Source organism: Prinia subflava, chromosome Z (assembly GCF_021018805.1).
Source record: "Prinia subflava isolate CZ2003 ecotype Zambia chromosome Z, Cam_Psub_1.2, whole genome shotgun sequence".
NCBI lineage: Eukaryota > Metazoa > Chordata > Aves > Passeriformes > Cisticolidae > Prinia > Prinia subflava.
Window position 1 is genome coordinate 101,930,185 of NC_086283.1, and position 16,703 is coordinate 101,946,887.

The following is a 16,703-nucleotide window of genomic DNA, read 5'->3' on the forward strand; positions in this document are numbered from 1 at the left end:
ATGGCCTAAGGAAGGATGACACTCCATGACCTGATGAATCTATAATTAGTTGGTTAGTCCATCTTTGGGATGCTGCAGGCCAGGCTACAATTCTGGAGGGCACTGAAACGAGGCATTTGGGATCCCTGTCACAGGATCCCGTTATCGACCAAGGAATGATGAGGGAGGCTCACCCTTGCAGTCCCTGGGAACAGGTCCTGGCAAGTGTGGCACAAAGATATCTGTGTGCAGACCATCTCTAGATGCAGCAAACCCAGTGGAAGACCAGAGAACAAGGGACTCCACACTTGAGAGAAATGGCAGGGGCAGAGATTGTCTTCTCAGATGACCTAAACACCAGGAACCCAGACTTGGTACCATGTACACCTGTGATGTGGTGAAAACTTGTACAACTTGGGCCACAAGAACACTCTTCTGCTTTAGCAATAATGAAGGAGGATGACACAGAGGAGACCGTGCTGGATATGGAGAAGCTCTGAGCATCTGCAGATGCTGTGCATGGCCCAACATGTGCAAGAAATGCAGCTGTGGAAACACATCTGCAGAAATTAGAAGACAAGAGAGAGGAGAACCACAAGAAACTCAGGGAGGAGATTAAAGATGACCTTCTCCAAATCTCTGCAGTACAGATCAGAGGTTCTGGCACCAAACACAGACATTCCCAAGAAAGGGAGAGAAGGAACACCCCACAAGCTGAGCTGTGGTTCTTCCTGCTTGATTGTGGGGAAGATGTGAGGAGATGGGATGGAAAATTGACTGCTGCTCTGGCACAACAGGTGCCTGAACTGAAGGACAGCAAGGCTCAGAGAGGAAGTTCCACCAAAAGGGAAGCAGCTCCAGTTGCCCATAGCCGAACTGCCAGGTATGATGATGATGACATGTCTGATCCCCTTGAAGGAAATTCCAAGAGCTATGCCCAGGGAAAGAAGGATAACCAGGCTTGGAGGGGCCCTGCCAGGCAGAGGCCAGGGGTGCCTGTGTCTATTGGACTGTGTGGACCCCCTGGCCTGGCACATCAGAACCACAAGAATGTGAGGCCTTGGTTCACACAGGAGCCCCGTGCACACTAACCCCATCAAGACATGTGGGGGCAGATTTTTTTCTGTTGCTTGCATGAGAAGGGGATCACAGGATTTGACTTTAGTGGAACTTCCTCTCTTCCTTCCAGAAGCTGTTGCTAATGCAGCTGGCATGTTATTTGCTATTTTTATTTTTTTTTTAACAAAGGCAGTACCTCACTGGTGCTTCAGAGCTAGCACAGAAGCTTCAGCATCCCCAAAATTAGGTTAGCCAAACTTGTTTTGGTAGAAAGAACAGTGCTTCATAGTTAAGTAAAACACTGTGTGGGCGGAGTAGAGCGAAATCCTGTATTTCACAATATTTTAACTCAAAACCCAGCTGCAGTAAAATTTCAGCTTGCAATGCTAAAAAAAAAAGCTGTAACCACAATGAAGTGTGACAAGTTTCAAGGCTAAAACAAACACAGTTCATTGTGCCAGCTATTCAGAGCTGCAGATGATTATCAAACCCCCAAACTTCACACCCTCCCACTTCAACATGAAAAAAGTTGGACACATGAAAACAAAGAGCTTGATGAAGTATAGCAGTTGTGATTTCTAGCTGTGTGTTATTAGTTTAAACCTACTATTCTTAAATCTCTTAGCTGACTACTTTGATAGCACCAGAAAACCTCTTAAGACAGATATTTATATTTACTTTATGCACTTAAAACAGGCTCCTTGGCCAACAGCCTACGCTACCAGACAGCCAAATTCAGATTTTACCTCTCCCTGTCAATTTTATATGGAGTCTGAAGTTAAATTATTTACTCTCCTTGCCTGCAATTGGTCTCAAGGAGGTTAAGATGTGGTTAAACAGGATGCCCTGAATAAAAATGAGAGAACACCACAGCTCTCATGGTGTTCCAGATTTGTATAACACCACCTGAAATCAAAGGACTCCACACAAAATGCTGAAATACGAGCAGAGAATGCCTGTTGCAGGGATTTGTCACCTAGAAAGGAGCCACATGCAAAAAGAAGGGGGAAACATGCAGAGATACTATAAATTCTCACAGTTTAAAGCTGCAGAAAGTCCAGGTATTCGATATGGTTCTCAAGCCTCAGCCCTGAGACATCTTATAAATGAAACCAGGTTTTTCTTTGGAGGAAGGGCTCTGAAAAGTCAACTCTGTGCCTCCAAGCTGCCAAAAGGCAACTTGAAAATAATTTTTAGGCTTGGATGTTTACATCAACTACCTGGTGTTTGACTCCTTGGCTTTGGATATACTACGAAAATCAGGCTCAGGCAGGGCTAGTGACAAGAGAGATCAAAACCCTGGCTCATGGAGTTAAACTCAATGCTACACAAAGTTTGTATGGAATTTTTCCAGCTCTGTGATACAGGTAAGCAGCTGGCTCCCCATACTGAAAGCATCTCCATTTCAGTATTCCCTGTTTTCTAGGTGTTTTGTTTTACAAAATAGCCTCTCTGAAAAAATAATTCACTTTTTAGAATTTGTACTTTGGACATCAGTACTTTGACTGGCAGAAGAGGAGAGGGAGGAAGTCACATTCCCTATGTACCAGAGCCATTCTGCATTAAGATGCTGGGGTCATCTGTGTTATTTTGAAGAAGAGCAGAACAGCAGTGGGATAGGCCAGAAAGGCACTGGATTAAGAAACAGGGGTAGGTAAAGTTAGTCAAGAACTGCCAAAGGTATTTAAATGAAACACAGACAAGCAAACATTACAGGTGAGTTCCCTTGTGCCTCTAAGCTGTGGCTGGAGCAGCAATGGCAGGAGAACATTTCAGTGGTACTAGCAGAAGTCAAAAACAGTGACTTCAACAGAGACCAGAATGGTCCTGCAGCCAGGCAGCACCACAGGCACTGCCTGCAGGGTCCTGGCACTTCCTGGGAAGAGTCAAGGTTAATACAGTGCTCAAGGCAAAGCAACTAACACTGCCACAGGTGAAAGGCTCATTCAGAAACCCACAGGAGGGAGACCACAGAATTAGGCCACCCAACTGAGTCAGGCTGCAGCCTGCTCAAAGACATGAGTCTGACCTAGACAAGGTGCTCCTATCTGTCTCACAGGTGAAAGTAAACACCTGAGATAGTAGGATGCAATTTGACTGTGGCAGGGAAAAATAACTGCTTTAATAAACTCCATCAGGAGTAGGAGTCTGAACCATCAAACACACACAGATCCAGAACCTCCACAACAGCTGCATGGAAAGTATTAAGATCTACACTCTACCTTTCCACCCACCACATGCAGGACACTTGTACCATTTAACTGGGTGGATTAGGGTAACTCCTAACCTTCAACAAAAAAAAAATATAGACAGCAATTAATTTAAAAAAAACCCAAACAGCCACTGTGAGAATTAAAACTTTTATTAGTGTATTCACATATTAGGCAAATGCAACACGCATGAAGCTTATCTCTTAGGTTCACAAGTTCTACCAATACATTAGTCTACTGGTAAAAGTAGCACAAACTGGTAACTGCTTTGCCAATTTTTGAAAGGTGTCTGGCCCATTTTCTCAAGGCTTGATTTTTTGGTATTGCTTCTATGCCCTAGTCATTATGGCATAAAAATATCCATATCACTATCATCAATTCAGTCAAGTGATTAAAAGCTGTAACACTGGCCACATTTTTGTTCTCAAAGCTAAGTTATCACTAGCTGTACTTACAAAGTACAGAACTAGTGTAATTGATGAAACAATGGAAAAAACAGACAAAGGCAATCCTGCTACTGCCACAATAACAAAAGAATGACAGACAGCTAGATCACAAGATTGTTAGTAAGATGTGTATTTTTCAAGTCAGAATAACCCTCCTATACAGTTTCCCAACCCAGCCCCAACCCAGACTTATTTGTAGAATATATTTCAGAATATTTTTAATATGGTGCAGCTGTAGTGTCCAAGGGTTCACAATAACATGCACTGTCATGAAGAACCTGGAAGTCCTCCTTCGCTGGTCATACCTCAGCAACCACTATCCTAGAGGTTTTGCAGAAGCAACTACTTTTAATAACAAGGCCCATTATGACATAATGAATGCTTATGATCTGGTGTGTAAGTAAACTATGAAAGCGACTCAGGAAATTTAAATTCTGTTACTGAAATATGTTACGAAGCTGCATCTATTTAAAACCTAAACAAAAAGAGTCTAGCTTACCCCGGGAAATGATTTTTCAACGTATATGGCTCCAAAAACTAAACCCCATTATTTTCCGTGACATATGAAAGAATGAAAAAAAAAAAATACAGATGATAAGGGGTAAGACTTATTCAATGAAAAAAGAAGTACGGATGTGAGGGGTAAACCAATAACCTTGTGCACTTAATCCAATATCCAAAGCCATGGTAAATTCTCAGTCCATGAGAAAATCCACTCATTTCAATGATCCAAGGTACAAAAAAAAGTCTCAAATTACACCACTGCCAGCAATATTGCTGGCAACAGATGCATCAACTCATGGGTACCAAAAAGTACACTGCTAGTGTGATGGACACTCAGAATTTATATTATGAATTCATTTTAGGCCCCATTAAGTATATAGAGTGTCTTAAGACTTCACAGATGAATCTCAAGACATTTCTTTCCCTTCCAATGGAGGGACTTTCTCTTTCAGAACACAGCAAAAAATTCATCTTTTCTATAAGGAAAGTCTTTTTATGTTTAGGACAACTTGAAAACCTGCTTATATTAAAAAAATATAAAAGAATAAGGGCGCAAAGTCTTGGAATTTTATGAGATACTTGCCCTAACCAAAAAACCAAAATGACTATTTATGGGAACTAAAATGTAGAACAGCACAATACTGTGATATTTGAGATCATGATACATTATATATACTTAGCTATTCATGTTATTGATAACCATTAGGACACTCAATTATATACCCAATAAAAAACACCATTAAAGAGTCTTTAGAACTGTCCCTTCTTTCTGAAGAAGGCTTTTCTATACACTAAATTTTCATCTAGTATCAGAGTATAGGAAACAGAATCCACAAGGTGCTTTAACTGATGAGACCTCAAGTGCTGTTTTTTTCTTTTTTCTTTTCTTTTTTTTTTTTTTTTCTTTTTCTCTTTTTTTTTTTTTTCTTTTTAAAAAACCTTTTTAGATAGTAAACAGTTCATGGGGACCACACACAAATACTACGACAGACGAGCTGTTATATTAAGTCTGTTGACTGGACTCGGTTTTTAGCCCACTGGTGACAGAGGAAGAGTTTTAGGACATGCTGGAGCAGCGGACTGAAGGGGAGCCCATCTGAGTCAATACTTTATCCAGCCACTGTAGAGGCCCGTTCAGGTGAAGCTCAATCCAGCAGGGAGTGCTTGTGACCGTCTGCCGCCTAGAAAACAAAGAATAGGGAGAAGTCACTGCGTGGGGTGGGTGCCACCAGGTTGTGGCAGCAGGGGAGGCTTCTGCCAGAAGCTTCCTCCGTGTCTGGCAGAGGGATCCTTTGGCAGCTCCAAAGATGGACATGCTGCTGGTCGGGCTAGGAATGGTGATGCCTCTGGGATAACAGATTTAAGAAAAAAAATGAGGTTGTTGCCCAGTTTTGATTGCCACAGAAGAGCAAAGGGAGAACATGTGAGAGGAAAAGCTCTGCAGACACCAAGGGTGGTAGGGAAGGAGAGGCAGGAGCTGCTCCAGGTGCCAGAGCTGAGATTCCCCTGCAGCCCCTGGAGGAGCCCACACCAGGGCAGGGGGATGCCTGAGAGAGGCTGTGAGCCTGTGGAGAGGGAAGCACATGCTGCAGCAGCCTGTCCTTGAAGGACTGCACCCCGTGGAAGAGTGACATGCTGCAGCAGCTCATGGGGGACTGTTGCCATGGGGTGGACTCACACTGGAGAAGCTCATGTGAAATTGCCTCCCATGGCAGAGACTCCACACTGGAGCAGGGGAAGGATTCCAACTCCTCTTCCTAAGCAGTGGCAGGAACAAATGTGAAGAACTGACTGTGACGTGCATTCCTACAACCCTTTGCAGCTGGGATAGAAGGTAGAGCTGGCAAGGGGGGAAGGTGTTTTAGGTCTTATTTTATTTCTCATTATCTCACTGTGGTTGTGTTAGCAGTAAATTCATTCAATAACACTGATTCAAGCCTGTTTTCCCCACAATGGTATTTGGTGAGGGTCTCTCATGGTTCTTATCTCATGACACTTTTGCTCTATTTTCTTTGCCCTGTCCAGCTGTGGACAGGAATGAAAGAACTGCTTTGGTGGCTGTCTGGAATCCAGCCAGGCTCAACCCACCACAGCCAGAAAGCAGGTTCAGCTGCCACAAAATTCTGCATCATATGATTAAATGTGTTTCAATCCGTATCTAGTACATAGAGATATAAAAATCTGCAACCATTACCATAACTGTTACTAAGCTTTTTCCAGGAAAAAAAAAGCCCCAAAACTCCAAAGCACTTCACATATATAAAACACATCAATAATTACATGCTTGTCCATAATACATCAAGAATATCTCACCCTGGAGAATAATAACTAAAGTATTTCCTTCAAGTGCCATACCAAGAGCCTAACTTCTAATAAGAAATTCGGAAGTGAAGATTGTCCAACTGATGCAGTTGGAAGTCAATTTACACCACAAACAACTGCGTGCAGCTGTATCAGCCTTCCAAGAGTCTGCATGCATAACTGGATTTGAATTTTGTAGACAACTACTGAGAGATATGGGATAGAAACCCTTGTCTCTGCACTGTCAGCATGGCCAAGCAGCACAATGCTATGGTGATCATAGGCTCTGGCTTTTTGGAGCAAATGACATGATAAATGTAAAAAGAAACTGGTAGGTGTTGTCAGAAAGCTGTATCAAAATATGTGTGTGGTTATACCGTGCTAACTGATGGTATCTTAAAGGAACACTAAACTTTATCTCTGATTTCCTGTAATCTTACACTTCTACATGTGTCTTGTACTGTAACATCCTCACACAAACAACGTGAAATAGAAACTGTATTTCCCTTGTCTTCTATAGTAACTTGCCTATAATTTTCCACAATAAAAGCCCTCATTTAAATCCCATACAGCAAATTTCAGTAAAGCTGAAGGACTGACAACCATAAAAGCTTCATTCTCTCTCTCATGTACCTTTGTTTCAGAGACCTATTATTCAAACACCTTCCTTCTCATCTCCAAAGTAAAGAAATCAGTATTGGACAAAACAAACTCTGCCTGAGAAATCCTATTTCACTGTACCCACTCCAGGCATGGGAGTTTACCCTAACTCGATTGGCAAGACTGTGGTTGTTAAGCCAGTTTTTCCTAGCAATTCCAGCTATCCCAAGATTCAAAGGCAGCAGATTAGTCAGACACAAATCGAGCTCCTCCATTTTTACTGTTGGCACTGCAGCCCTTTGCTTTAAGGAAATCTGTTTATATAAACAGAGGAACTGAAAAGGCAGAAAGATTAAGACAGTGAACACTGATTTCAAATGTTTCACGTTTTCTACAAGACAGCAGCTGGGGTCTGTGCTCTTCCAGCACCCTACAAAACAGTTATCTTAGCCCGGAATGTCTACACTAGAACAAAATGATACAACAGAAAAACACATCCAACCACAGGAAATGTAGTTCCATTTACTCTTGAATCCTCTTCCAAAGAAGGAAGTTCATTATTCCACCACTGTCAACTCCCCTACAATGTGTTTCACAACACACTTCCTCAAAATTTTACAACTGGTTCTGTTTAACAAAACCTCACTTTGCAGCAGGCTGGTAAAAATTGATAAAATAGTGACAGTCACTGAGCAACCACCTTAAAGCTAAAACCTCAGTTTCTTTAACCTACAGATTTCCAGTTCAAAGATCACTAATTACCTCTGCTGAAGCTTCTTTAGGTTGATCCTGAACCTGGACAGTTCCTGTGCTAACATGAACATTTGACTGGTGATCTGGACTTCTACCATCCCAAATTTGGACCAACATGTAACAAAGCAAAAAGCTTTGTGAGGTACTTTGTCTACCAAGCCTGTAAAATGTATCACCTTGTCTTACATGCACGTTTATGCACATATGCCTAAAATGCAACTAATGCTTTGCCTAAGCCTGTTCTATGGGAAATAATTTTTTCACATAATAATGAAGCACAGATGTTTTAACAAGAGTGATGGGGGTCACAGTGTTCCCTGGTCCATTTTGACAAGTCAGACTACATTAATTTAAATTCAGTGTTGTGTTGTTGGAGCCACCTCTTCTTGCTCTAATCCCAATTAGAGCATATTTACAAGCTTTGTGTATCAGTAATTTATTAGCATCATCCTTCAGAGAGGTGCAAAGAAATGAGTTCAACATGAGTCAGTAACCAGTTTTTGTGCTATTTTGGCAGTGCTAACACTGCAGCTTTTTCAACCCAATGGTCTACAAACAGTTTATAGACCAACCACCACCATTCTCCCCACTCAGAAGTAACTTTAACAAAAGCCTCCCCAGTTTTAAACCAGCACGTACACTCTGTTCATTTCAAATGCCTCTATATAATCTGACTGATTAAGCCTTTCTTCTGCTCAGATTTGAATGTTGTATTTAATTATGCCTAAGTGTATACATACTCCTTCAGAGCCAAATCCAATAGCTCTTTAAACCTGAGCCAGATTTTTCCTTGTGTACCTCTTCCTAACAAAGAGGTACCAATTTATTCCATTACTCAAATTTCTCATTTCATCTCATTAGACTATTACAAAACTGGCTTCATTTAGCTAAGAAACCTCCCCCACATACTGACACTGCTATTTACATATACGTGTTTCAAGAGCAGATAAAGGAATCAACCCAGGTGGAGCCTACACACCATTATTCAACTTCAGAAGTTATATGGCTTAAAAAAAACCATTGTGTTTTATACCATTTACCATTAGGGTATTGACATGTCGGACTTCATTTTTTCATGGACGATTTCTAGAGAGGTTTAAGAGATTTGTTTAAAACCAAAGTTCTAACTCTGCAAAATAATAAAATTTTAACAAATGCTCAGTTAGAAGTCAATTCCTTTTCTTCTTCAACTTGCATTCTACATTAAAAACAGGCACTGTCCTCAACTACAGCTTTTCATTTGTGCTAATAGGGAACACAATTGGAATCTATTTAAAAGCAGACAGAATGCTATTTTTGAGTTTTCCACTCAAAGAACCGTTTTTAGAAATTTTGCTACATAAACCCAGTCATCTTACTCCTGCAAAGCTTTTTCCACTGCAAGTTCCAAAATACTTGCCATCCCTTAGATACACCATCTTCAGCCATTTCTTTGTGAAAGGGGCACTGAGAGTCTCTCTGTTGGGTACCATGAACCCCATCCTGCACCACAGCCTAAGGAGCTCATGCTACAAAGAGCAAATAATCTCACAGCACAAACTGTGAAACTCCAAGATGATGCTGCAGATTTCACCACAACATACAAGCCAGCAGGACTCAGCAAGGGAACGGAACTTTCAAGACATTCCTTGCTCAACAGTTGGCTTCAGTGCAACACTAAAATCGGTTTATGGACTTTGTAACTTAGCAGTTCCATCGCTGAGGGGGTGAAAAAAGGAAAATATGGGTTCAATTTGCAGACGGCACATCCATAATAGCAGCAAGACGCGCGTATGTATGGATACACTAGTGAAAAAACAGAAAGTATTAACTGTGAACTTAAGAACAAAGGGTTTTCTTTTCTTACCTGTATTCGGCCCCCCATCCTTTAACAAAGCTCATTCTTATGGTGCACATTCTAGTAAGCTGATAAACTGCTTCAAAGCCCTGATTCACAGATTGAGCCAGAAGAGCAGCAAATTCTTGGTTATTAAAGATTTTTAGATTGCATCCTGTAAAGAGTCAAAAAGGTACAGTCAGTGAATAGACTTGCATTTGCTGCAGAAGCCTGACTCTACGAAGAAACTGCAAAAAAGGAAAGCAGACGCCGTTCAGTGAACAGCTCCACTGGGTATTTTCACAGGAGAGCCGTGGTAAGGACACTGACCTGGAGGGATTTTGCACACAGTTGCAGGATGCCAGCCGTATCTTTGATTGCAGTTGGGGCTCTGAACGAAGATCGCGCTGTCGCTCAGGCACTCGGCGAAAACCTCTCCGCCGATGTAATACAGGCGCACTCCCCTGCCTGCAGGGAAATCCAGAGGAAGGGAGTTTATTTCTCAGAGAAGGCCAAGGCTCTTCTTTACAAAAGACACAGGAATCAATTATCTACAGGACCTCACTGCCGTGCTGACAGCTGTAGCAGGAGCAGAACACAATTAAATCGCATTTTTCTCTCACAAATGCACAATAGATCAAGGAAAGGCAGAATAATTTTTGGATAAAAGTGAAAGAGCTTTTCCAGGCTTATAATGGCTTGTAACCAAATCCAAGCTCAGAAGCAGTGTTCATAAAAACAGAATTAAAACTTGTGCCAATATTAAAGCATTGTATGTGAAGCAGCACAGGTCACTATGGTCAAAAGAGAAAACATAAGATCACCACTGCAGCACTCTCCTTACATGCACCCACACTATTTCACAACCCACTGCATACCCCTGTACTGCTTTAACAGAAACAATATGACTTCATTTAGCCCTATTACAAAAAGTACAAAATGGACTCAATTGTCCACCTTTAAATTGTTATTTTGTTCTGTCTCTCTGAGTGGAAAATAAATCTGCATGTATTATTTCTAGCAGAAAGTAAATAATGTGCAATTGATCTCCCAGAGAGAACTATTTTTAATTAACAGATACTTTATAGGCCATAGTTTCCATTTGACTTTTTTGTTTAAACAAATTTTGTAAACAAAATGTGAGCTCCCTTATTAAAGAGTAAGGGCTCATGAGATTTTTGCTTTTCCTCATCATTGATCATTTTGACCAATCAGCACAGGCATAACCTGGATGTCCACACATCTAAACTTTTACTAGACAAACATGTGGATTTGGCATTTGGACTTGGCATAAAAGGGGTTGGTTCAACAGAAGAGATTGAAAATTTACTGCAAGTAAAAACAACAACCAAAAAAATCTCGTAAATTTTGCTAGTGAAAGTATCCAGGGAAAAAAAAAATTAAGGTAGTTTGTAGAAGAACCCAAAGTCAAGACACTGCATTGTGGAAAACAACATTCCTGACTAACCATTACAAAGAAAATCTTAATCATGTCAAAACAATGGGTTCTCAATAGCAGCTTTTTCCATTTTGGAAAATAATTCAGAATTTCACCCTATCAGTGTCCATTCTGCACTTCATAAACTACAATAACCTAAGCAATATGGGAATATTTTGTAATTAAAGCTTAAATTTCAGTTACAAGCAATTCTGAACATAAATGCTGCCCAGGGCAGAGTGGCCCACTGAGGAGCCTGGGAGCCATGAACCTGCCCCTAAGGATGCTTTGGTGTGCCATCACTTCCCAGGAAGCAAAAACAGCAATGTGAGCTACCAGAGTGCCACACAGCAGAGTGGCTTCTGCCTGTGCTGCCCTCAGTGCCACTGCAGCTGCCACCAGCTATGGGGCTACTCACTGAGGAAAGGCAGCTCCTTTCAGCTCCAGCCATCACTACATCTCTCCCCAATTCTGCTTCAGTGGTAGAAGCTGCTGCATTTCTCTCTAATTTCAGAAGCAGTGACTCTGTGTCTTTCCACTTCTGTTCTCAGCCAGGGAGACCAAACTACCCTTGACAAGCCCTGAGAGATACGGCTGATGGCTGTCTGCACAGGGGTGAAAGGAACCCAACACACATCCTACCTGGGTCAGTCCAGGTAATTTAACCCACAAAATGAAATTAAACAGTTAAAAGATCAGAGATCTTTACCTATATGTCGCCTTGTCATTTCCACTGTAGCATTTCTGTTTACATTGGAAAGCAGACCTAGACAAAATCGCTCTGAATTTGATGGATCTGTAAAGCCATCTACAGTCAGGGAAGGCTGGGACGCATGGAAGGTTTCTCCCACTCTTTGATTCAATTCATAATATGCTATTGAACACCAAAACGCAGGCTCCGAGTAAGTAACTGGTTGCAAGTCTAAAAAAAAATTTTAAAAACCAAGCTTAACACAGATTTTGAGGCTGAAAGTAGATCGATCTACCCTGCTATTTGTCTCTCCCAGAAATGACAGCAGTAGTCTCCTCAAACTATATTTTGCTTGCTGTCCTTTTTACCTACTTCAGTAAACAGAATGGAATTCAATCTTCCACACCAGGGAAGGAGGAGGGGAAGAAGGGGTGATCTAATCTGACCACAGCTCATTTAGTTCCGTACTTGCATTTTGCTCGGCAAAATGATTAAGCTAATGGTGCTCTGAGCGCCAGACGTTGAGACATTCCTGTTGCCTTTTCTGTAGCTTGCAAACATTTTGGCAGCATTAAAGAAAAGATTAAACTATAAAACACTGAACAACAATAAGGAAAAAAAAATGAAAATCACATTCTCTTGTATTACACTGTCTCTTTAGATAAAGGTAGTTCTAAGCTACTTTACTGTCCCCTACTAGAGTATCTTCCCTGTGTATCTTCAGGTTTTTTCTTCACTGCTTCCCCTTTTTACCTACTCTAATTACTTACTCAGCGTTCTGCATTTTCCTGTCACCATTCCTTCAACAAACCCATGGCAATCTGATCTTCCTGAGGCACTTAGACACACAGCAATCACACTGGATCAAAGCGGGTGGGCTACTAATCTGGGAGTAACGACTGTGAGTTGGTTACAGGTGAAACTGTACGTGAGAGGAGCAGCAGAACACACACACAAGGGAGACAGCAAGTCTGGGCAGCATTAGGGACAGGCAAACATCCTTTAAACTATTCATTTCAAAAATGCTATTCTTGCACACGTGAAGTTATCACTCTTTCTCTTTGCTATGAGCTCAACAGGTACAGAAATAGAGTAATTGTTAATAAGTGATTAACCCAGCCCCATTAGGTTTAACATCAGGAAGCCAACCCAACAGTCACCTCTTAATATAGCTCTTAATTTCTAACAGTGCATTGTCACTTTTAAAGTAATTACGTATATAATAGAGTCACTACACATGGAGAAATAATTGTAAGTATTTCCAGCTTACCCAGGCTATGATTAACTGGAGAGAGAGTACTAGGAGACAGCTCTGCTGGAGATCCTGTTGAAGCAAGACAGACAGGTTTCAGAGCAAATGGTTTTTGTTATTTCAGATCAGTAAGCATAACCATCATCTAAATGAGGCTTACACTGAAGTTTTTCAGAGTAAGAGATCTCCGTTTTCTGGAATATCACACACCTACACTGAATGAGGATTTCATTCAGTTTTCCAGACTTCTGCATACCCACCCCTCCCTGTAAAAACTCAATTAACTTAGCGTTAATTGGCAGAACTCTGCCACTTTGTGCATACTCTCAACGTTATTATGCACTCCTCCAGTGAGAAGGTAGTGACTTCCCAAATTCACTAAAAAAGCAGGTTAAGAAAGAGTGGATGAGACAAGTAAGACATTGCCTCTGTTTGCAAAGGAAAAGGTTCATCTTGGAGAAGACCTTCCAGTATCTGAAGGGAGCCTTCAAGAAAGTTGGAAAAGAACTCTTTACAAGAGCAGGTAGTGACAGGACAAGAGGGAAAGGCTTCAAACTGAAAGAGGAGAGATTGAGATTAGATATTGGGAAAAAAATCTTTATGCTGAGGATGGTGAGGCCCTGGCACAGGTTTCCCAGAGAAGCTGTGGCTGCCCCATACCTGGAAATGTCCAAGGCCAGGCTGGACAGGGCTTGGAGCAACTTGGGGTGGAAGGTGTCCCTGGTGGAAAGAGACGGTCTCTAAGGTCCCTTTTATCCCAAACCATTCTATAATTTATGATTCTATGATCGCCAGAAAAGACCACGTTAATTTTCCTCATTTGAGGAAATAATTCTTTCCCAGAAGGAGAATTTAACAACTCAGAAAAACACGAATCCTGCAACACAATTTGCACACAAGGTGGCAAAATACAGAAAGGCTTTCACAGAAACATTCCTACAGTGACTGCTGATGTCAGGCTGTTTTAATTAAGGTATTTATTGTCACATAGTGGGAAAATATTGCAGTGCTTACAGAAACTGGTGCAGCTGATTCCAGCTTACTGAAAATGGTTGCTAACATTAGCTAACCAAGCACACTCAAGTCTGCCAACACACAGCAGGAGGCTCTTAACCAGCACATTAACTGTGCTTTGTCCAAGTCTAAGGTCAACCACATTATCTAGAAACCCTTACATACAAAGGCACAAATGCTGCTACTTTTGCCACAGAGCCTTCCATGCAAGAATTAATTTGAAACATGGCAGAAGTGGTAATTTTATCACAGTTAGAGGCAGGTTCTCAGAACACAGATTGTCTGTAACTTGTTAGGCCAACAGACATTGTGTTTCAATGAACCTGTTTACCAGAGAATGGCTGAAACCAATTACCTATTAAAATCTATTTTAAGAGTTTCTCATGAAGCCTTAATTAAGATTTTTTCTGTAACATTTTCTGTTACAAAACAAATGCAATATACTTAGTATGTCATAGAATGTTTTAAAAGCATTTCCCTGGCAAAAAATTGTTTTGTTCATTAAAGAACGAAAGTGGTATTTTAGGCAGAAAACACCAGGTTTCACAGAGGAAAACTGCCACCACCTTCTGGGCTAAATTCATGCTCCTATGCAGAGGGATCACAGCTAGTAATACAAAGCCTTGAAAGTAATGAAATAAATGTTACCTGTATCCATGCTTTGGTTCAGCTGCTGGTCACTTGTTTCTCCATCTTCACTGATATATCCTGGTGGAGGTGTTTCTATCAAAAAAAAAAAAAAAAAGAAAAAAAAGAAAAAAAAGAAAAAAAAAAAGAAAAAAAAGAAAAAAAAGAAAAAAAAGAAAAAAAAGAAAAAAAAAAAGAAAAATTCCAGAAACTTGTAAAATGACTAGAGAAACTTCTGTAAGATTTCACTCTTGTGCATTTTGTCATGGCATCCTCATGAGCTTTGTTACACCTGAACACTGAATCTGAACATCATTTTGCTGTTCCTTTTTCCTTCAAGTAGGACTTCAAACACATTACCTGCCTTATTGGAATCTAAAATGTATCTTCTTTTGTATGTCAGTCAATTGCTCAAATATGTTATATAAATACCAGAGTCCTTGTTTGTTCCATTTGAGACAAGATGCTGTCACTAAAATGAGTAACAATTTTGCGATTGTGATCAACAGCTTTCATATTTAGTAGATTTACAAATGAAAAAAACCTTCTGGTGATTTCCACAAAAAATATTGTGAGCTGTCTTTATGCAGGATAAGCATCAGGTCAGATACCCTCCCACACCTTACTGAAGTTGCTAGATTTAAAGGTTGTTTTTCACTTCAGTCCCCAAATATGTATTTCTTCAATACACAACAGTTGATTTGACTCATTTATAACTATATTAACTTAGAACTGCACAAGTTCTATTTTATTACCAGTAATACTTCTAAGCTCTCTTAAAACTGTCATCAATTCTTTTAACTAGCTTTCTTTAAAGACAGAATTTCACAGACCAAAATAAATTCAGTACCAACTTTGAAGACTTCTGATACCAGGAACTGTGTCTAATTCCTCAGAAACATCTTCAAAACCCAGGAGAGTATGCATGATCCTCTTCTCCATTCAAAATGGAGAAGTTCTTTGTAATCCAGATAATGAGTTAAACAACTGTCTTTAAGGAAATAATTTTCTTTGAATTGGGCAAACGTCTTTTCATACATAATATAGGCAAAACCTTCATTTTTTTAGTGGAAGTGTTTGAAACTAACTATCTCTACAATCACCTTAAAATTGTCTCTGAAACTTCCAGGGGTTAAACACCTTTAATTACATTATTACCAAACAGCAGAAACTAAAAGATAAACTCTTTTTGCTTAAGAAATGAAATAAAATTATAACAAGCATCATGTCTGAGATGTACTGCAATACTGTGAGATCAGAAGGAAACCAGTGAGAGGAAACCAGATTAAGTCAGTTGATTAAATTAAAATGAACGGAGGGAATTTTATCTTTGATTCATTCTGTGTGCTAAATATAGACGTGACAGAATTCAAGTGAGAATCCGAAAGGACGATTAAGGGAAATCTTCACTAGTAAGAAATATGATAACACAAACCATACCCGTTTTGAAGATTTTTACAGCATTCATTGGGATAAAGGGGACTCCATCTTTCTCCAAATCATTAGCTATAGTTGAGTCCACAGCTGTGGCAAATGGTAAATACACATTTCCAGTCCAACCCATCACTCCTGTTTCCAGCTGGTAATCTAGGCTCTTCAGCACGGATTATTTTCCATGTACAGTCTCTGTCTGAACACAGATTACTCCACCTAGTCCTATTAATAGTTTAGGGTCAGAAGTTGAGCACCACACAGCTGGACATGAACATTCAGGTGGGGCACTGAAAACCTGTAGTAGAACTTGAGTGCTGCCAGAAGTGTGGAGGATGCAGCTGAGGCCATCCAGAACCCAGCTGGAACACGCAGCTCCTAAAGGCCCCCCTGCACCTCCACGACCACCAAGCTCTCTTGCAGATCAAGTACTGAGACAGGACTGGGGTACAAAGCCACCAGAAGTGAGCCTGCCCTACTGCTGAAGAAAATGGTTCTCTGAAGAAGGCTGTCAAGGCACACAAGGCTTAGCAGTAGCCAACCAAGCACTCCAGAATAACTCAGCAGGGTCAAATAAAATAA

At 40.7% G+C, this 16,703-nt stretch overlaps 1 protein-coding gene across 5 annotated transcripts in view; it reads right to left on the reverse strand.

Annotated features, from left to right (window-relative positions):
- Nucleotides 1-3,384: 3,384 nt before the first annotated feature.
- Nucleotides 3,385-16,703, reverse strand: part of SMAD2 (SMAD family member 2) — a 49,784-nt gene continuing 36,465 nt past the window's right edge. For 3 of the 5 annotated variants that reach the window (XM_063422083.1, XM_063422080.1, XM_063422081.1), the window contains 7 exons: nucleotides 14,712-14,786; nucleotides 13,710-13,769; nucleotides 13,068-13,121; nucleotides 11,816-12,028; nucleotides 9,999-10,136; nucleotides 9,699-9,843; nucleotides 3,385-5,379 (listed from right to left, as the gene is read on the reverse strand). In XM_063422083.1, coding sequence (XP_063278153.1) covers nucleotides 5,256-5,379; nucleotides 9,699-9,843; nucleotides 9,999-10,136; nucleotides 11,816-12,028; nucleotides 13,068-13,121; nucleotides 13,710-13,769; nucleotides 14,712-14,786 — 809 coding nt within the window. In that variant the 3' untranslated portion in view covers nucleotides 3,385-5,255. The remainder of the gene's footprint in view (nucleotides 5,380-9,698; nucleotides 9,844-9,998; nucleotides 10,137-11,815; nucleotides 12,029-13,067; nucleotides 13,122-13,709; nucleotides 13,770-14,711; nucleotides 14,787-16,703) is intronic. The other 2 variants (XM_063422084.1, XM_063422082.1) reach the window with 1 other exon arrangement.